Genomic DNA, 23,686 nt, shown 5'->3' on the forward strand with positions numbered 1-23,686 from the left:
AGTAAGTCTGTCAAATTAGCAACGACTACATTTAAGTTACCGTTTTTTATTTAATTACAACTTGATCCTGATTTTGAACGAATGCTTTTCTGAATCACCCGTCCCCAAGGGGTTAATGGGATTAAGGTCAGGGAACATCCTAAGCCACTCCAATCATTGAATATCCTCCAATTGGAGGGATTCTTCCAGCAACTAGATCTTTGTGAACAAGCGTTATCGTCTGTAAAGATTAAATTTGGTCCATTTGCTTCACCGAAAAGTCTCACACAGGTTGCAAGGATCTTGCTCCTGTACTTGTCAGAGTACCTCAATCTATCATATGAAGACTGGCAAGACAGTCTACAATGATGCCTGCCCTGATCATCAGACCACCTTGGCTGTGGTGATCCTTATCCACAGTGTTTGAAGGTCAATGTGCACTACTAGGCTCTCTCCAGGTGAGAACGTCTCGACTAACTGTTCAGACTGAATCATGACTCATCACTGAAGAGAACCAATTCCGATCATCTTCCGACCAAGCTAGACGGTAATTTTTGTGGTTCACAGTCCAATGGAAGCAGGCTAAAAGGCATATGGCACACATGGCACCTGCATTAAGTCTCTGAGGGACTGTTATCTACGAAATGGAGATTCCCGTTGCATTATACAGGTTGCGAGACAGTTGAGTCGTTGTCGTGGACTTATACCTTTTGGCTAGAAGTCTCAAATATCGGTCTTGAGCAGGCGTTGTTGCCCTTTTGTGGCCTTGATAAGGTTTGCAGGCCTGTCTCTGCGAACTGTTTACACAGAGTGAATACTACTTTTCTTGAAACCCTGAAGTCTCTATAAATGGTAACCTGCGATTGGCCCACCTCGAGTCTTTCAACTATCCACAGTTTTAAGACATCGTCTAAGCGATGACGGCTGGACATACTAACGATGTATTAACAATATAATTCAGAAAACAGGAATTGGAGTAAGTTATGTTTCAAAGCGTCCTAATGCTACCGGGTTTGGCGAGAAAAAGAGATACATCCACACAAGCGCGATCACAACGTCACTGCCTTGCAACGTCATGGCCGCTGCGTGATATAGGTTCCAGGAAGAGCTTAGCTATGATCTGATACGTTTTTTGCACATAGGTGTTACTTAATTTGTTCTTTTCGTTAAAAAAAATTCGTCCCTCGTTTTATAATTTTTTTCATCAGTGTATAATTGGAAGGTTCAGCAAACATACTGTGAGTACAAAAGTAAATGAAGAATAGTTGGAAAGTATCCACTTTTTAAATGTTTCTTCATTTTTTTTCTCGTTAATCAATTTTAAGGGTTAACTTCTAAAAATGTTTGCTATTTTTTGCTTCAAAATCGAGTATTTCTTCCGTAATATAATTTTAAGAAAGTCTAATAGTGAGAAATCATGTTTCTTTAAAATGTTTATTAGTAGAATTATTAAGATAGATTATTGTTACAGATTTTTGTCAGTTGTAGACATCTTTTTTTTATGAATAATATTTATCAAAACACTAAGTCTTTACCCTAAAATATATATTTATTAAATATGGGATCAACGACTTCGAGGTTTCTGAGGAACCCTCCACCTTTATTGGTTAATTATTAGCTTCTTTTTAACTTGGTGTTACGCATACTTTCCAGCATCGATTAATATAATGCAACGAGTGTGTATTATCGTATTTTTGTTTTATTCAGTTTGGTGCTATCCATCTACATCTATATATCTATTTATATCTAACTATCAATAACTATCCATTTTTTTAATCAATCTATCTATAACTATCAATATATTTATGTCTATATTTACTTCGATATCTATCTACATCGAATTGAATGTAAGGTTTAATGTCACAAAATCCGAAAGAGGATACCATGCTCCAAACAATACGTTAAGACAAATCAAAAGGTAAAATGCACATTACAATTTTATATTTATAGAGTAAATAAAGGTAATAATACAGTTCGTAGTAAGACAAGTATATTTAAAATCAAATAAAATTCGATAAAACGCGTAATTATATAAAATACTTGATATGGATAAAATGGCAAATTGATAATAAATGAAAGCGAAACAAATCATATGAAACAATTATATAGAATATAAAATACCAACAGCTTGCAGAAATGAGAAAATGCCAGGAAGATGGATTTCACCTAAAAAATCTCTCATACATAAAAGAGTGCTATTAAAAAAGGTAATATGATGTCGGTAAAAAAGAGGACAAATGGTTAAAATGTGATGAAGCTTAAGTATGACGTTGCAAGTGTGCCATTTGGGAGGAGGTTCTCGGAACAACAGATGAAGATGGGTGAGTCGAGTTTGGCCGATTTTGTGACGATTAAGCTTTACATCTGCATCACGTCGACGCAATACAGGTAAGGGGTCTAGATCAGATTTGAGGTTATATAGTTTATTTTCAGTTTGAAGATTCCAATGTTGTTGTCAAAGGGACTTTATAAGCTGTCGAACATGTAGCTTAAAGTCTCCGAATGGTACAAATTTTGTTAAGACAGCAGTAGCAGATCGTGCTGCAGAGTCTGCCAATGCATTTTCAGGTATACTGACATGACTCGGTGACCAACAAAATAAAATGCTTTGTGAAGTGTGATTAGCATATAACTAAAGAAACATAACATTGGATGAGTATAGCGGCTAAAATTTAGCTATCTGGCGTAAAAAGCTCACACTATCCGAGTATATAGAATACTTTCATGCAGAGCATGAAGAAATCAGTCACAGTGACAAGAGAAGGGCAATAACAGCTTCAGCAGAGGAGACGGGTCCAATATTTGGGATCTTAAAGCTATAAGTATCATCAGTGATGATGATGCCTCATCCTAAGTATGCCGCAGATTTTGAAACACCGACAGTAAAAACAGGCACATACTCAAAATATTGGTGACAAGGAGTAGTGAATAGTTGTTGATGAATAATGGGTGCAAGGTTCGATTTACTGTAAATTGTAAAATGGGAATAAAACATCTATCTACATCGATACAGCATTTAAAATAAATGATCATTGGACAGATAATTGATAATTTGACAGCAAATTAAGACAATGTTGTACGTGGAGCAAACGTCTTATATGACAAAACATAAGATATAAACTTCTAATACGATGAGTAGAATTAGTTTCTAAAATAACAATTTTATTATGTTTTTTCATATATGAAGCTTATTCCCCATATCTACAATACAATATTGTTTTAATTTGCCTGTTTAGTCTGTTTGCAAATTAAATAAACTTCTTTAAAACCCAAAACAGTCTTCCAAATGCAATCACAGTATTGCTCCCAGGCATTAGGAATCAATGCAGGAAATCTAATACTCATATCTTAGTCCTTTAGATCTTAAAACCAAGGAAACTTCCCTAGTTGTAATTAATACTTCAGCCAGAAGTGACAAGTAATTAAAACTTTTCGTGACAGCAACTTTAGCAGTGTAACCCTTTTCCCAAACTCGACTGAACACAACAAATTCGATTAATCGGCTTAGCACGCAGGATCAAACACAGACTTATGCGTTTATTGCACAGAAAGAATGGCTTATTTGGTCGACAAGATCTCAGCGCAAAAAAAAGTGATTGCTTTTAGTTGCCTGAAATGAAACATAATACCCAGGATGCTCGTTGGTTTCAATTGCTGGCATGGGAATTTCGAGTACTTCTAGCACGTAAGTGCTTTATTTGAATTGAAATGTTATACAGAAGAATAAGTTGTTTGGCTCTATAGATTGGGGATTCTTTATTTTTATTAAAATTAAGACTGTCTGCAAAAATCAGAATTAAAATATTCTCTAAAAATTAATATTTAAGTAAGATATGCATTGTTGCTGACTATAAAAAATATGATTATTCTTTTTCCTTGTTACGTATTATTTTTCACTGAATAACTAATATTGAAATTATTATTCATTTGATGGAATTAATGAATTATAATTTCCATAAAAATAAAAATTTTGGTAATGTTTTTAGTATCATTTAAAGTAAGTAACTAAATTATTTAAAAAAACTACAAATATTTCTCAAGCAAAATAATCGCAATTTTTCTATTCAACTCGGGACTTATATTCTCTTTTATATTACCAAATCATTAGCTATTTTTTCATACTTTTAAAAGTCTGCTAAATACATGTTGAACTGAATGTATGGTTTAATGGTACAGGGTCCAAAAAAGATATGCTGCATCAAGCAAACGGTTTATAAAGCGAATCAAATCATACCTACTACAAATTATCTTGCTGAAATAAATGAAATTATTAAAACTGCATGAATAAATGCTTTCATAAGCATGTAGAATAAATGCTTTCAAAAATGAATAAAATCAGATGAAAATGCAGATACATCGCATTAAAAGGATTTAATTTTGTTTAGGAATGTTAGTTTCGAGTTGGTTTAAATTAAATATTTTGTAACATAAGAGTCAGAAGCAATTGTATTTCACTCAGCACCGACAAAATTTAATTATTCTTTAGTCATTCTTCCTTGTGTTTTAAAAACTACAGCTCAAGAAGATTGTGATATAGGTATCGTTTTAAAATAAACTCAATACGAAGATTTTTTACTTTTACTGAAGAACAAGAACAATTTTAACAAGTTTTTTTTTTAAAAAAAAAACTATTTTGGGTTTTTGTTTCATTTGTGATAAATATTTACGAATTATTTTTAACTGAAAACTTTGAGTATGGAACATTTCATCATGTATTTACGCTGAACTACTTTTAACCAATTTTAACGAAATATAATAGCAGCGAAAGATCTATTTGACTGGTGATTACTCTTTTTACGACAAGAGCATTTTTTAAAGTTACAATTGTCCTGAAAAATTTTTTAGAATAAAATTTATAAAAATTAAAGAAATAGAATGAAATTTTTATTTATGTGAAAAATTGAGGCCTTTTAAAAAAATTTGTAAGAGGCTAGTTGCTTTGACTTTCTGAGAAAGATTAAAAATTTGCTTTCGCAATACTGACTACGTGACAGATTGATAAAAATCTGTCAATAATATATATATATATATATATATATATATATATATATAGTTGNCATGCGTGTTCTACATTACTAAATTTATACTTTTAAAGTTGTCTGATACAACACGCTTTTTATTTTATTTATAATATTTATTTTAAAGCACGTTAAGGAGAATTATTTATTTAAAATCAAGGGTAATTGAAAAGAAAAAAAAGTATTCATTTATTTAAAAGCGAAATTAATGAGAATGTGGTAATAATTTGTTTAGTAGAAACGTATAAAATCGCCATATTATTATTGATGCTAATGATGCTTGATTAATTTAGGTAATAAATGCATACTGAAATAAAAGATATTAGATATGCCCTAGAAAGCAAAAGTAATGGAGTAAAGATATTTATTTGTTGCGAAAAATCATAAGAAAACCTCACAAAAATAATGGAGCAAATATACTTATTCATTTTGCTAAGCAGTAAAAAATCCCATTATAATTGGCACTAATTCATTTTAATATTGAAAATATGTAAATTATATTAATTGAAATAAAATAAATAAGCTATGTGGTAAAAAGCAAAATTAAAGGAAAAAAGGTTAATAGGAAATTCGGTTAGGAAAACCGTAGAAAATTGCCATTCACAGATAACGCTTAATTATTGTGCACTAATGAAGGTAATATGGTAATGGGTACGGTTTTGACAAGAATACTGAAACTGGTTTTCTTTAGTTTTAGAGCCTTTACAGCCACAACTTATAAATATTTTAACAGTAAATTAAAGGTAAGATAGAAAAATGATCATGATCCAAAATTCTTATCAAGTTCTAATAAGAATTCTATTTAAAAAAAATCAGTTTTAATTGGCTGTTATTAACAAATATATTTTTCACAAAACTTGAATGTTGAAAGGTTATGAAGTACCAAATATACTAATACAGATATAAAATATTATACTGATATATTTGGTTTTTTAAAACAGTACCAATGCTAAGCAGTTTTAATACCGATACTTTGGAAAGAAGTATTTTACGGTCCTTTCGAAGGGATGGGTAATAGAGAAAATTACTTGATAGAGGTAAATTTTGACTATAATGAGTTGGGTGTGTGCAATAGCATCATAACAAGTGATGCTAAATAAATTTTATCTTTATTCTAATGGGATAAACTACAAAAAAACGAGAAATGCTTGCTTCAATAACGTAAAGAAACCGAAAAGGGCAACAAACATTATTAAGTAAAAAAAAAATTGAAATTAATTTAGCTACATTTATTGAAAAATTTAGTGGAAGAACCAGGTCAGTGACACTTTCAGAGAGCAAAAGAAGTTGTATTCAAATTATTTTACTACCAATTTAGTAGAAAGCGAGACTAATAACTCTTTGCGTTATTTTATTTACCATTGCTAATTTGAAATAAAATTCAAGCAAGCATACTAAAATCTGTTGTGATTAAATATGTTTACATTAAAGTGAAGGAAAAACAGACACATATTGATCGATCAACATTTCATATTATTAAACATTCCATATTGATACAAATATTTTTTGTTATTTTCTCGGATTCATTGATTGTCCAAAGAAATGTCTCTTACCTGGTTCTTCCATCAAACTCTTTAGTTGTGTCGGTATATGCTTTTTAGTTTCGTGAACGATTTCGCAATATTTCTCACTACTGATTTATTGATTATTTACTTAATATTTTATTCACCCCGTGCCTAGAAAATGTATTCAGCTTGTGGTTTTTATAAAGTGCAATAGCTAGAAGGGTTTCTTTTCTTATCTCCCAGAAAAATCAAATCAGCTTTATCAGTACATTAAATCCTACATTATGAAAAAAGGATGCATTTAATTACATACAAATTAATAATATCACAACAAATAATAGTCTAATCTGAAAACCACATTTATTCCTAAAACACATGCATTCACAATTAAAATAGTATACTCATACACGTTTAATAATACTCATTTTTGAGCAAAATGTATACTATTAAAAATGATGTGAAGGGAGAAATGAGTGAGAGATTTTCGTTGGCTGCCGAACCTAGGACCTCCAGAATCGTAGTAGAATTCAGTTGAGTTGAGTTGAGTTGAATGCAGGGTTTAATGGCACAAGGTCCAAAAAAGGACATGCTGCTCCAAACAAACGGTTTTCTTTCCTAACAAATGTAAGATAAAGCTTATTTGTTTTGCCAAAATAACATTATATTGTTAAAACTATACATGACACGCAACGCATTCAGAAGTCAATAAAATCAGACAAAGGTGTAAATTGATTAAAATTGCATAAAACAGGTTAAAACGGTTCGTTGTAATAAAATACCATGTGAATAAAATTGGGTAAAAGCAATTAAATACAATGAAAAATACCAATCGTGCGCAGAAATGCAAAAACGTTGGGATGATGAGCTTTATTTATCAAATCTTTTTGGCATAAAATTGAATTACCAAAAAAGGTAAGACGATGACGGTTAAAACATGGGCAAGAAATTAAAATGTGATTCATGGTGAGTGAAACGTTGCAAGTATTGCAATGAGGAGGGGGTTCACCAAACAGCAAGTGAAGATGGCGCCTATCGAGAGTGGCCGATTCGCAGACGAGTGAGCTTGAATTCTGCCCTACGATTACGTAACACAGGCAATGGATCGGAATCAGTTTCGTAGTAGAATTCCTTAACCATCATAGTTATGCTCCACAGTCAAGCATGAGTTTAAAGGTCTCATAGCGGCCACCGCAATGACCCTGACATACTAATTTGCAATTTCAATGTTACAATTGATTGGAATTTGGATTGCAATTTGGAAAATATGGCCGCAATAGCTTAGTCAGGAGATCAGTAATTTCAATTTAACTTTTTGCTTACTTCTCCATATCTTAAAAACTTATAATCGGATGGAAATAAAGTCTCTAAACTCTCCCTGGTCTGGGTTGTGCTACTATGGTGGTTGTAGCTTACTACTTCAAAGCTCCTTAGTTCGAATTCTTAAAGCAGCCAACTGATATCTCTCCCACACATTTGTGCATTCGCGTCAGTAGGACTATGTATTTTGCAAAGACAAATAAGTATATGCTCTTTCAATTTTGAATGCATGGGATTTTAAATTTGACTATTATTTGTTTTGGAGTTATTTTGAAATTTTTTTGTTCAATTTTGAGAAACAATTTTTCTTGGTGTATAAAGTGTAAAATAAATAATAAGCTGAAAAACAAAATGAAGTGAGAAATAAAATAAGGTGAAAAATAAAACCTTGCTTCTTATATCAAGTTTGAGAATTATAGTATAATCAAATAGAATTGTATAATAAAGTTTAAGAAATACAGTAATATGGATCACTTTAGCACCATATTAAGTTTGCAAGCAATTTAAACAATAGTAAGGTTCACAACGCTCAATTTGTTTTTAGAGTGCAGTGTTTTAGTATGCTAACTCCTATTATAAAGGTAAGTGAATGTTAATGCATATGCTGAAGTATTTTATTCTGTATTTCAACCGTAATAAATATTAAAAAGTTTTATGTTCTAAATTATCATTTTTGAGATAATAGCAAATTTACTCTTATCACAGAATTAGCATTTCTTACATTTTTTAAAGCAAAATGAATACCGAAAAAAAATAATTATTACATATAAATTAGTTTTATTAAACCACTATAAAACTAAAATCAAATTTACTCTATTTATTTCATTAATTTACTACTCAATGCATCAGAAAAGATTTTAATTCTCAATAACATTACATATATTCAAGTCATGAATTACATCTTAGCATTTTTCCAGAAAGATATAGGAAACTCTTGCTTTTTCGACTCAAAATAACCAAAGGGAATGCCTGTAAATCAGTTTTATTATATTTCTGTCTTAAAATGGCCACAAAAAAAGCATTTTCAGCCATTATTGTGAATATTTGACACTGCCATATATTTTTCATTTTTATGCCGGATTTTGAAGTATTACCATTAACTTATTCCCCCGAAGGCAAACTCTTACAAAAAATATATATATATTTCGAGATGTAAATCTTTTGAAAAGCCAACTTTAAAGAGATAGAACAGTAAGGAAGAGATGGGGTCAAGGAAGTTTTCGCTTTTAAGCTAAATCATGTCTGATTTAAGAGTTCTTGGCTAGAATATTAAAGTTTTTCCTTCTCGTTGTTTTATAATGAATAGATATATTCTAATCTATTATCTTTATTTCATAGTATTAAATTATTTAAAAGGTAGCAACACAGTAGAATTCCGTAAAAAGAGTTCTTTGGTGTATTTTGCAATGATTGTAAGAAACTTAATATATTTTTTTCTATCTTATTGTACACATTTTAATTTTTATTTAATCATAAATATAAAAAATTAAAAAATTAGTACTTACATGATAGAATGTTTATAACTTATTTTTTATGCTATCATAACTTGCTGTACTCATAAATTAAAAAAGAAATATTTCAAATTTGATTCCGTTTTGATCTTTCTAAACTAAATAATAGTTAAAAAAAAAAACAAAAAAAAAAAACTTTTTCATAAAAGAGTGGTGTTTTGAAAAATTAAATAAAAAAAATGGCCTAAAGTAAGTTGCATTCTCGTTGTTAACCCAAAACCTGTCAATCCAACAAAATTCTATAGCATAAGTTGTTGTTGTTAATTTACGTCACACTTGAGCTGCACAGTGGGCTATTGGCGGCGGTCTGGGAAACATCCCTGAGGATGATCCGAAGACATGCCATCACAAATTTGATCCTCTGCAGAAGGGATGGCACCCCCCGCTTCGGTAGCCCGACAACCTGCACGTCAAGTCGAGCACTTTAAGGTAGAACAGTTTAACGAGGCAGTTATACCGCACACCCTTGGTCCCTACGCCAGTGATGCTTGACTTCGGTGATCTGCTGGAAAACCGTGTCTTAACGATTAGTTCACTGCGGGGCGTAAGGAAAACTATATTTACTGTGAAAATTGGATCAAAATTTGAAGTAAATCGGTTGAAAATTGTATTAGTTAGAAGTACAGAAAGTAAAAGTAACATAATTTCGAGAAAACTACGTTCAAGTTTTGTGATGAATAATCTATATAAATAAAGTTTTGCAAATAACTATAATGCATAAATATCAGGCCCATACGATGTTTATTTTCCTTTTTTTTCAGCAGTTTGGTTTCAATACTAGTCTAGCCCTTTTTCTTGCCGATTTACCCTCATATAACTCCTCATATGTTTTTAAAGTGGCAGCCAAAATTCTGATATCATCTTCAATTTGAACATATTCTCTGGCTGCTGGACCTACTTTTATTTATTACTGTTCGCAACTATCAATAATCTTTTGCAACCTTCATTAAACTTTATTACAGCTAAAGAAGTTGCAATTTCAACTATTTATATTTAAATACCATTCATTCATTTTCTAATATACTTCAAATAAATTACTTCAAAATGATAACAATAATTAAAAAAGATAACTATTTTACTAAAAATACTTTGATAAGTGTGAGAAAATTCATTAATCAACTGAACGAGTAAGTTCCATTGTTCAGACATGTCACAAAACGTCTTGAATCGAGCTTTAGAAAAATGTAACTTTTACTCTTTTATGAAAATTAAGTCAATATTTTGGTGCAATAATCTTAAAAGGATAAACTATAGAAAAATTACAATAAAATATTTTTCATTTTTTTAAAAGATTTTACTGTGTCCTCCCTTGAATGTTAACAGTCATAATCGGTTGATAATATTTTTCTTTTATATTCAACTTGCAAATTGCCTTATACTTACCCTTCAAAATTTGAGGTTTGTGCAAATTCTTTTCCTTTTGCACTGGTCTCAAACTTGTTCAAGATCAACCAACTAGCTTCAATCTTGTTCAAAATCTTGATTCAATACATGAATAGGGACTGAAAATTTCGTCTCAACATGAAAACAAGCAGAAATCGTTACGTCATCGAGCCAGTTGAGCCACAACCGTGGATACGAAGATCGAGGCAAATCTTTCAATGATTTCGAGCGAGTTAAGAGTTGCCACACATCAACCATTGTCTATTTGTATTCATTTTGACAACAATGATTTTTTTTCTATTTAATAATCCAAACTCTCATTCTTTTAAAGTTATAACCTATTTTGTTTATAAACATTTAAAATACTGATCAAAGAACCAACAACAGTTTATCATATAATGTGACCGGAAAATTCTAAGAAACACACATCATCCCTCCTTTTCTTTCAAACTGGTCGTCAGGCAAGCCTAAACTATCACGCGATGTAAATAACAACAAAAAAAAGTCTCCAAGCACGCCACTTCAGTTTTCTGCTCGATGATAAATGTCAAATGCCGTGCAGAAACCAACAAAACCTCCAAAAAACACAGCCCAAGAAAACACTATTGCTTTTTATCAAGAACACATCCCAACGATTGGTTCTCGAAACTTCCAGTATCTTTTTTTCATTTTTTGTGTGTTTATCCCAATACACAACAAATTTTTCCTTATTTCAACCAGCTACAGAATATTTGTCCATTTCTGCGTCTCTCACTTCACAACCACTTGACATGACGAATTACTGTTCTCGGTGGTTGAAGCCTCGCCGCTGTTTCTGTTCTTCCTCAACGCAGGAACTATCATTTCTTTAGTTTTGTGCCACCGCCTCTTGAGCACCCTCATCTGACGCCTGCATTTGAAATGTGCCAGGAAAATCGCGATATGTGGAAAGTGATCGTGAAGATGAGGGTCTAAGATAGATGGTGTGTAGGGCTCTCCCACTTTTTTTTTCTCCTGCTTGTCGTTGTTTTGTTTTAACAAAAAGGCAGCAGAGTTTGCGATTTTCTTTTCAAATGGAGTTCTTCATCTTTTTGTTTACTGGGTGAATGGAAACAATATTTTGGTATCGTTTTAAAGAGATTGCGAGTTTGCTTGTTCTATTGTTTGTATAGTAGGAAGAAAATGACAAAAAAATAAATAATTGCAAACATAGAGATTAAAATACAGTCAAACCCCGCTATAGTGAACCTTCAAGGGAGCGAAATGTCAGTTCACTATAACCGGGAGTTCACTATATCGTTCCGCAAACAATTTTAACTAATGGTTCCAAATTCCTTCTTTTTATTATGCATTGTTTAAATAAATTACCAATAAAATGAATTACAAAAATGACTGATAAATAATACGTAGTAACAAAAAATGTGTTGACTTTTATTACTCTTCGTCTTGTGCACAAAAAAAAAAAGAAAAATTAGTTATCTTTAGCTGATGCAGGGAAAAATTTGTCCATACATCTGCCTGGGTAGGCCATTGTTTAGGGATGGAAAAGTGAGATAAAACAAGCAAACAAGAAAAAATGCTAATCGCTACATTCCATTCTATAGATGGTTTTAAAAATCAGTATAAGTATTTATTTTGAAGTAGACAATTCAAAATTATTTAAAAAATGAAGAAAAATCAGTCGAGGACAAAAAAAAGTTCATAATATCCAACTTCCTCATTTTTTTTAGTTCACTATATCGACAATAAATAACATTATACGTATAAGGCAAGGCACGGAATCGAACATTTCGTTCACTATATCCGGGAGTTCACTATAGCGAAGCTTGACTGCAATTATTCTTTTCTCATTAAATAACATTGAAAATATTTATGATAGAACGTAAAACATTCCGGTAACAGCAAGTTGTGGCTCAGAGGGGACCATGTTGATTAAGGATTCACAATTTCGTGACCAAAGGTATATTTGTGGCAAAGTGGTCAGCATTACCTGCCTTTATTTCCCATCTGCTTGAAGCTGGGTTATCTTCAAGCCGCAACTGTGGATCGAATCCCAGCTCTTAACATTGACAGTTCAATGTCTTAACCACTGAACTCTAGCGGATCATTCTCGGTGCAATGAATGTATAAAATTGTAGATCAGAAAAAATATGGGTATGAACTATTTTTAAACAAGCTTTTATTTTTAACTTAGAAATAATTTAATGCTTGCCAAACATTCTCATTGTATCAGTTTTCTCACATGGAGCTAATGGTGCGAGATCAAAATCTTTGAAGCGGTTGAAATTTTTGTGTACTTAAAGAGTTAAAAAGTTTCAATCTGTTTTAGATGCAGAAGTGGAGATACTACCTCAAAGTCGCTTTTGATTTTGAGTTAAATAAACAATTTACAAAATTTCATTTGTAATAGAAAATATTGCTTTTTAATATTTTTTCTATTGTAATTATTCACTGATCGAAATATTCGTATAAAATATGCATTGGAGAATTAAGAATCTGATTGGTGCAGTTTAGACTGACTGAGAATGATCAGGTGAACATTATATTTTGTTGAAATTTAAAGTTGACTAAAATAGAATGCTTCGCTCACAGAATTATCTTCTAAAGTAATTAAGCAAAGATATATGACGTCAAATGGAAATTATGAACTGGATTGTTCGAAAAGCCGACAGTCAAAATTCCTTTATATTATTATTTTAAAAGCTGAAACAATTTTGAGTTATTCTAGACTTCACTAACTTCATTCTAGGAAGCTCTCTCGCTTCTTCTATTTATTTAATAAATTTAGTATAAAACAAATTTATTCTTCCACGAGACGGGTGAAAGTTGTAAGTAATTGTTCAGTCATGGAATGCTTTCTGAATACATGAAGAATCATTGTCAATTTGAAATAGAATAAAACTTTCAGCGTTATTTCAATAATCGGATAAAATATTCCAATGGTTCGAAATATATTTTCAATTTTGAAAAACAAGTGGGTACAACAACAAAGTGGGAATCATGCTTCAAATAAGCACCCGAATCGTTAGTTGGTTTCAAATTGAAATTATATTTTAAGGTATAATTAAATATCATTGTAGTATACAATGATATTTAACTAGCCGATAATTTCAGGCCGGTATCGATTTTTAAGAGAATGAAAAGAATACTTTTACGTAACTGAAAAATAAAATAACATTGCTTTATGGCCATCTTGTTCTAATTAAGCTATCGTTTTAAAACAAGCAGAACAGTGTACCAGTGTTTTGCTACGTTTGCAATGTGCTACAGAACTTCAGACACCCGTGGATTTCTTTTGTAACTTTCAAAATAAAGAATTTTCCAAATTTTGTTGTTGAATATCTTAGGGGATAGAGCGCTCGCCGCCTAAAAAGAGGTGAACCGTGTTTGAATCCCGGAAATGGCTGGTCAATTTAAATTCAGAACACGGCTCGCACCGACCACAGTGCTGACGTAAAATATACTCAGTGGTAGAGGGATCATGGGTTGGAGTCCCCTTGCCGTCATGATAACCACGATAGTTTTTCGAGGTTTTCCTCTCCGTGTAACTCAAAGGCGAGTTAGTTCTAGGAATTCTTTTGTGTTCTGGATTGAGTTCAAAATTACAAGTGGGCTACGTGGTTTAACATTGGTAGTCGTAAACCCAAAAGTGGGACTGTTGTTCAATGACAATATAGTGTTTCTACCACTACAAAATTACAATTACAATTCACTATAGTATATACGACTCGATTCTATGTTGGGGTACCTTTTCATAGATGAAGATTGACATTGTCGATAACTACTCCCTTCCCTAAATTGGTGACCTTCGGACGTGATGTGAACACGCCTACCTTGGCAGTAACGACCATTTTGATCTGAACACGCCTACCTTGGTAGTGACGCACGCTTCGATCTAAACACGCCTACTGCGATGGATGGTCCACATTGAACAGTTGACTTGCTACTTGCGACTCTGCAGCATTGTCCTCCTCAAGTTGATGCTTCTTAGTCTCGATCACGTACAACATATGCACTCTACTGCTAAAGGCAACACAGGAGCGACCATGATCTTGAACTTAATACAGCTCCTACGATCAGCACTAAAAAAGTACGGTGATCTTAATACAGCTCTCCCGTAGTCTCACAAAACAGCAATGAATAAACTAGTGGTATCCGTTCATCGAATTCTGTCACAGATATAATTTTGGTTGGGGAGTACTGAAGTGTAGCTACCACTGCAAAATTACAATCCCAAATCACCAGTATATGAGACATGTTAACTCGACTAAAAAAAAGGATTATTTTAGAATTTATAGAAAAATTTCATGGTTACTTTGGTGTGGTAAATAGCATAATTGCATAGAGAATGTTTAAGAATGTTGAATGTTTAAGAAAAAATTAACATGGAATTATGTTTCATGTTAATTTTTTATGTTTCATGTTAATTATGATGGAACAAAAAGCAGTTTTACAAATATACCTAAAATGCACATTAAGTGAATTAAACAAGATAAAAAAGGTAAATACAATAAAAACAGTTTTACAATTTTAAATACCAATAATGACTAAAAAAAAATCATAATTATTAGGATGATGAATTTAACTTTACAAGTCTTAGAATGAAATAGAACTAATCAAAAAAACGTGAGGCAATACATCTGTTATTATTAAAAATTCTTGAACCCTATATTTTTATAATCATATTGAAATTATATGAAATGCAAAGGTTTTGAAGATTGAAAATATAGAATTATTTTTTATTGCCTAATTTTAAGGAAAGTAAATTGAACTGGGGGACAAATTTTTGTTGCTAAAAGTTAATCGCAACATTTATGCGACTCCCTGTTATAGAAAACGTTTTTAAACATATGCATTTCGATAAAAAGTAAACTAGAAATGTCATTTATGAAAAAATTGTAGCTGGGAGTGTGACAAACCAATCGTAGGCAGATTTAGACTTGAAATCTGTGATACCAAAGTATCTAAGATGTGTCAAAATCTCTCCCGCAACTGAGGAAAAAAAATTGTTCCAAAAACTTATTTAAAATGCTAGACATGTAACGAAATGTTAGCATTAAATAATTTTCCACAAAAACTATGTTTCAAATTACCATCTTTAAATAAAAAAACAGCAAAAACATTGTTACCCAAGTAAAGAAAAATTATTTTTGATTTAAAGAGCATGGGAGATTAGGTACTAAAATAAATAAAATACAGCTTAAATTCATACATGCTGCATAAATCATATTTTCTTTTAATATTAGTTAATAAACATCAGTGTTTCTCACGAGCAATTTCAAAGGATGAATTTCCTTAATTCTTTATAATGTATGATATTCTCCGGTTTCATAATGCTCTGTCTGTAAATGCTTCAGTTTTATGTAAGCCATTGCGGAAGGAATCTGCAAAATAGACGAGACTTCATGAAAACGCTGTCTGAAAAATATTTAAAATAACTCTCGTGTGCTTGAAATATTTTATGCTCGTACATTACCCAAATATGTATCATGGCTCTTGTGCACCGCAAAGCTTTCATACGTGGCATGTAAGCCATATCCCTTGTGCAATCTTCCAGATGAATATAATCTTCTTACAAGGACCAGAACCCATCTTGGCCATCCTCTTAGAATGCATTGTTTTTATATTTCATGTCTTTTTTATGGAAATGACGGAGCTTAACCACACAGGGAGGCATAAATTACAGGATGGCTTAGACATTCTTCGTCTTGGCTCTTATCCAAGATGGTGTCATAATAATGCTGCTATCATGTCTTCTTGAAGAGGCAAGGGCCTCACAGTTCCCTGGAGTAATCCAACGCATAATTCCATGGTCTTGAAAAACACATTTGATAAAGTATTCCTGCAGATATTCTAATATACCTGTTGGAGCTCTGACCTAGTTTGGGGGTAATGGTATCTTACTTCTTTTAAATCTAATTCTGGTGAGGCTTTACATCAAGTATAAAAATACCCCGCATGCCTAGCGCTAGGAAAGTAATACCTATTTTATGCCAGTTTGGGGAAAAAAATAACACACGGAGAAGTTATTTAAACTTTTCCTCCAAAGATGATGAGAAAAAAAATATCTCGCCCACGAGACCAATAAAAGACAATTTATCTTTGACTCTATGTTTCGTTTTATCATTATCTATTTCATATCGTATTCTTTGTTTTTGAGGTTCTTCTATAGAGTTCATTTTTCAGGTCATGCTTCTTCTTTTTCGTGAAATTCTTTATTTTCTTTCGTTTTCAAAAGTTTATTTATTCTTCTTCACTGCCTCCGGGGTTCTTTTTACTATTTTATGCTTTTGCCTTTGATATTTTCCTTGCCTCGGCTTCGAAAGTCAAATAATAGTATTTGATATCGAAGAAACATTCTTAAAATATTCTCCCTTTATTGAAGATTAAGAAAAATAAAGTTGTGATTTTTTTCCCTGTAATTTGCTAAAACTATTATTGAAGATAAAAATGCAAACCATTTAGGTCTTTCGAAAAATATTTGCTCATTTTACCATTTGGAAAAAAATCAAGAGGATTTTTAGATTACTGTTTAATGCAAACTTTTGCTTATATGGCCACATCATATTCGCACACTGTAAAAAATTTCGAATCAAATTACGGTATAAAGTACCGATACTTTGGGTGCGTTATCTGTAAAATCCATTTTTAACCGTAAAATCCATTTTTACAGTAATTTGATTGATACCGTGATTTTTACAGTAATGTTTATTTAATTAAAATGATTCAAAGATTTTATATTAAATATTTCTGTAAAAATTACTGTTTATCAGAGTTTTTACTTCGTAACATGTTCCTGTGAAAATAAATGTTTTGGTATAAAGCACCACGAATGTTTCCATTTGCACCTTAATTTAAACCGGGATTTTTCTCGGTGTAGAGTAACTCTGACACAAATAAAAAAATGCTAATTTATAACATTTTATGAGATAATTTTAATTAAAAAATTTCATTTACTTACTTAAATGATGTTACGGTATTCGATTGAAATTACAAACGTGACCAAGAAAAAACATAAGGCTTTTTAATTTCACTTTTAAGTATTTCACCCTTGATGGTAAAATGTTTAAATAAATATTGGACGTAATATTTACATATTTTTTCTGCAATAACCAGCAGTAAAAACAGTAAACACTTATTAAATTTCGTGATTTAATAACAAGGCATTCGTGAACTATGTTGCAATATTCTTAATTGCAGTCAAGCTAGCACATTTTAAATCTATATTAACTTAGTGTGACGTATATGTCAAATTTAAGACGTCATTGTGCCTACGTCATGCCCTTTATCTTTTCTGCACTTGGTATTAAGTTAAAGGAAGAATCATTGGGCAGGCTCAGGTATGATTATTGCGGATAAGTCGGAATTTTTAAACTACTTGCGGGTTAAAATAATTTAATAGAAAATAAAATTAGATGTTTATGTTTTTTAAGATATTCAAATTAATATTTTCAAACCATTAATTATAATAAAAAGTCAATCGCAGAAACTTATTATATTAGAATAGGCATGCTTAATGCTTATTGTAGATTATTACCTATTTACAGAGAATAATATATCAGAAAATACAGGGTGACAAAAAAGTATAGGGATCACTTTTGTGGCTATCTACCACTAAAGTTTTAAAACCTTTTTACATATATAGCTTACTGATCTAAAGCTCTGCTATTAAACTTTCAATTGCAATACTATTTCATAAAATCCCAAAAATGCCTTCGAAGAAATTTGACAAGAAGCTAATTGGTCAAGTACAAGCATTTTTAGAACTTCGCTGGAGCCTCAGGATTATACAAACCCATTTTAAAAAGAAAGGTAATGCGATTTTACTCAGCCATATCAGTCGCATCAAGAATTCAAAACTCGGATCGATGCAAAATAATGCAAAACCAAAAAGAAGTGGACGGCCAAGCAAATTGATGAAATCAGATTTGCAGAAGCTTGATAAGATGACATCAAAACCGGATCCACTAACACAGGCAAGCATGGCTAAAGCTCTTAACGTGAGTCAGCAAGTTGTAAGCTATCAACTAAAACAAAAGTTGAAGAAAAAATGCCATAAAAAACCTAAATGTCATCATTTAAGTGAGAGATCTGTGCAGATTAGGAGACAACGTTCTTTGTCCCTCTACAAGCTTCTCCGTAAGGAAAGATGGCGAAAGTTCATTACAACTGATGAAGCTTGGATCTATCTATCTAACACCAATGCTAAATCTAAAGTTCAGTATCTTACTCGCAGGCAGAACAGGCGAGACTTGACACCATCAACCACGGTGCCTCATCCCAAAGGCGTAATGGTTTGGATGGGCATATTCGCCCATGGTGTGACCAAATCTCGGTTTGTGAAACCTTGTCACCCAGAAATTCCTAACAGATCAGCAAGTGCAATTCCTGAGACCAGAACAATGGATTCCAAACAGTCCTGATGCTGCACCATGCGACTATTTCCAATGGGGACATCTGAAAAACAAACTGAATAAGCGAAGAATTTCTACATTGAGAGGCCTTCTAAGAGCTATTAGAGAAGAGGTGAAGAAAATCCCCCAGGAAATCATTTTGCGGGCTTTAAAATCCTGGCCGAAGCGTTGTAGACAAATCTATTATGCCGGAGGTCGACATATTGAGAAGCATGGCTGAATTTATGTAATAAATTTTGGAAATATAAACATTCAAAAATGATCCCTATATTTTTTTGTTACCCTGTATGATTAAAAAGTCCAGGGACAAATTATCTTTTAACCAAAGCAAGATAGAGAAATTTCATATTGTTTAAAATCCATTTTAAAGATGTAGTACTTTTCCACTATTTACCATAATTTAACACATAATTTTAAATAACGTGAATTTTTGAACCGTGAATTAAGAATCCGATGCTAAAAATAGGTATATGGGATAATTAAGATTGTAGAATATAGTTTTCTAAAATGCATTGCTTCTTTTTAATTAAATTTATTTTTATTTCTTTACAGAATCTGAAGCATCAAGTAATGACAACGAATGTTTGGGTTGAACAAGTAAGCAAACCAAATTTAATAACTACCATTGATAACACTATTTTACTAAAAGTCTATGGCATTAGTTCACACGAATGATATACTGAATTCTATGATTCTCCATTCGATAATGATCTCCTGAATTCGAATATCATTCCCCATTTTTCCGACCGCTCACTGTTTTTTGAAAATTTCGTTACCAAATGTTTATAATTTTTTGATAATTTAAAAGTCCGTGTGAAAGAAAATGGCCTTTTGGAGAATAAGTTAACGCAAAATTTTTTAACCATCCTGATATCATTAAGAGTATTAAAATTAAAAGAATAAACTAGGCTGTACATATTGCGAGATTGGATAAGAAGATACAGTAAAGAAAATTTATGTGTCACTAATCAAAAAAAGAGAAGGCCGAAACAAAGTTTCGACGTGGAATCAAATTTTAGAGTGATTGGAATAAGAAAATAGGCATATCCAGGTCAAAGAATAGCTTGTCTTGGAAGAATTTTCAGCTGTAGGTCTTGGCTTACCCCGGATAGTCCAGCTGACGACGATAGTCATTAGTTTGATATTTTGAGTAGAGAAGGGTTAGAGACGAAAAAATTTCTATAACACGAACAGTTGTAACGAAAAAAGAGCTTTGGGGATTTCTCCTTCCTCAAATTTTAAGAAAATTGTTAAAAATAGTTTTTATTTCACAGTTTAATAACTATTATTTTCTACTTATTCAAGCTTTCAGCTCTTTTTACCCTCCTCCATAAAAAGAGGTGGTTTGGCTGAAAGCGGTTAAGCAGGAGAAATTAGGAAACCCTAATAGTGTGACTCTTTCTGAACTAGTGAGAACTTCAAAATCACCCGCGATTACCCAAAATTGTAACTATTTTTATTATTTGAGGTATTTGGATAAGAAAAAAGTTGCGAAAACTGGACTGTAATAAGTAAAATACCCATCAAACGAACAGAAAAATCCATTCATGATTTTTTTTTCAATTCAGGAGGGAAAATCCTACAAATCTCTCTCCTTCTTTCAGATTATCATACTTTAGAGTTTTTTCATCTTTCTAGCGTTTTAAATGTATTTTTAAAGCCCAAAATAATCATTTTTCCTCCCTGAGAAAATCAAAAAACTCTTGCCTTCTACGTTAGGTTCGCGCACTTTTCACTGTCAGCAACTTTTTGCTAAATATTTGCATTGTTCATGGGTTTTTAGGGAATTAAAAGGTAAAAATGTGTTATATCTAGAAAAAAATTTAAAAAATAAGTAATAATTTCTTTTTTAATTTTTACAAATGTCTAAACGTTTCCATAGTTTCCTCATCTACTTCAACTATTCATGCTTTATTCAACCATTGTTGCTATTCAACTATTCATATTCGTTTGTTTCAACCATTCCTTTTCGACCAAGAGCTAGAATTTACCTCTCCAGCTCCTTAAAAAAAATGAACAACATTATTTACTTTTTTCCACCAGCGCTAAACCGTCAAATTATAGAAAAGTGATGAACATAAAGTGAAGGGTGATTCCAATAATTGTTGGGTGATGGAGACCGGAGTCAAGTTCGTAATTTGAAGATAGTAAAATTAACAGAAATGGCGTAAGGAGTTAATTTATTTTGCAACGAGGTATAGTTTTATAAATAGTTATTTAGTGTAATATACGTATGCAAACGTGTTCTGGTACACAAAAATTAAACCGGGTGGGTATAGGATGCTTTTTGTTAAGATACAATAGACTGCGTAGTGCATCAAAATCACACTAAGTGTTCCAGTTTTATGTTAGGGACAAACTCAAAAAATTTTCCCCATCATATCTTAATTCACAAGCAAAAAAAGAAACTTTGTTAATTGCAATAGGTTTATAAAATAGGTCGAGGGACTTGAGAAGTAGTGTTGTGAAGTTAGGACTATGAAAATTTGATGACTTAGATATGAGAAGATTAAATATTATTAACTTAACCAATAAACAATAACTCAACATGAATACACACATACATAAAAAAATAAAGTTAAAATAATTTCATTTGGTAAAGCGTTCTACAAATTCAAAAGCTCATTATTTAACTTATACATATTTGGAACTTTTTTTTCTTATTTCCTTTTAAGAACTTTTTTTAGATAATAAATCTAACATTTTGATAATAAATTTCAGTTTTACAACGAAAAATATCACTATAGTACAACATAAATTTTTATGGATCTTCCAAAACTATAAAAAATTCAATCTCTTATTCAAAACAGAATACATTTTATGCCTCATGTTTCCAAAATGGTATTAAAATATAATTTATCAAATTATTTTTTTCCAAAATCTTAAAATCATGATCGTGAATTAAATTTTAATCATCAATAAGGTTCATAACAAGCTGAAAATGTTCAAAATTATAACCATTAAAAAAATCAATTTAGTTTAATAAAAAAAATAAAATATTTATCTTCTGACATAAAACACAGTGTCTATGGTTTTAAAAATGATCTTTTCTTGAAAATAAGGATTTGCGAGGGATAATAAAATTTTATTAAGGCATTGCCTACTAAAAATCGATAGGTTTCACGATTTCCCGCATTTTGCAAAGGTTTTCGTTTCTGCCCAAAGCGTTGGTAGACGAATTTGAATTTCAAATGACAAGTTCATTTGCATAACTACGCGCACTTAAAGAGTAACTTGCAAAATCGTGTTTTGAATGGAAAGAATCGGGAAAAATCCATTATTCTGAAATAAAGCAATATTTTTCCAAACATTGGAAAAATTTAGTTCTAAGAGACTTCTTTTTTTAAAAAAAAATTCGTTCGTAAAAGTACAGATATTTTCTTCATTCCTTACAGCATCAGATATTACTTGGCAAGAATAATGTTTCCGAAACAAATGGTTATAAAGTCGGGAACATCAAGTTAAAGTTTATGCGCCGCACGAATAGACTTTACATGAATGGAGCGTGTGCCAGATAAAATAAGTATTTCTTAAGTATGGAAATTCAATTCCATAAAATTTAGAGCTCGTAAAAAAGATAGAAAATCTTGTCTGTTAAATGATTAAGAAATTTTTTGTAGATCCTTTCGTATATGACTTAACAGAATAAAATGTTGTAACAACTAAATACTTTATTGAAATTTTTAAATATGCCATCATAGTTTTTCTTCAATATTTAGAAATCAATTACTACAAATGTATTTTTAGATATATACAAGTATTTCTACATTGCAATATAAATAAGCAGCCTATTTATGCTTATTTTTTAAAAAAATCTGCTTGTGACAGAATTACAAAAATCATCTAAATTACATACTGATTTATACTAATTGCATATGCTGAATAAACTGGTGACAAACTAGCTATTACTAAGGTTTATTATTTTTTTGGTCCGTGATTATTAGTTAAATCCCCAGAGGTGCCTTTTTAACACACGGGGCGTCAAACAGAAATATTTCTGTATTACATATTAATTTGTAATTAAGTATGATTACTCAATAAACCATTAAAATTCTCCCTGAGCTCAATACATTATCTAAAATTTATTAATGGCCTGCGAATTTAGAAATGAATTCATTGCATTTTATATATTTGTATATACAGCAGATAGAATTTTAGACACATTCAACTATATATTAACATTGCAAAATAAATAAACTGCATTGGTTATGTAGAACCAATTTTTTGAAATCTTCTATTGCCTAAATTATAAAAATAAGCTAAATAATATACTGATTTATGTCAGGTGTGGATGAACTGGCCACGATCCAGCTGTTAGTATAAAATCCATAATTATTAATTAGGACCACTAAGACTCAATATATAGGACTAGCCAATGACCAGTTGAAGTATTTTCAACAATGGGCACCTTTATAAAAGCACTTGACCATTTTTTAAAAATTTAAACTATCACAAAACTGTTGTTATTGATAATGCTAGGCATTTTTTGAAGCACTTCTTAAGATAAGAAATTTCTTCAATTAAGAAATGAATTATGAGAAACACACGTAAAATAGCGCAATTTTCGTTTTTCTGAAAAA

The 23,686-nt window shown here is 31.4% G+C and overlaps 1 protein-coding gene across 1 annotated transcript in view; it reads left to right on the plus strand.

Moving 5' to 3' along the window:
* The window catches only part of LOC107439548 (acetylcholine receptor subunit alpha-like), a 60,812-nt gene that overhangs the window by 8,059 nt on the left and 29,067 nt on the right, over positions 1-23,686 (plus strand). Inside the window, exon 2 of the mRNA XM_016052182.4 lies at positions 19,659-19,703. Coding sequence (XP_015907668.1) covers positions 19,659-19,703 — 45 coding nt within the window. The remainder of the gene's footprint in view (positions 1-19,658; positions 19,704-23,686) is intronic.

The sequence above is a fragment of the Parasteatoda tepidariorum genome, chromosome 3 (genome assembly GCF_043381705.1).
Source record: "Parasteatoda tepidariorum isolate YZ-2023 chromosome 3, CAS_Ptep_4.0, whole genome shotgun sequence".
Classification (NCBI taxonomy): domain Eukaryota; kingdom Metazoa; phylum Arthropoda; class Arachnida; order Araneae; family Theridiidae; genus Parasteatoda; species Parasteatoda tepidariorum.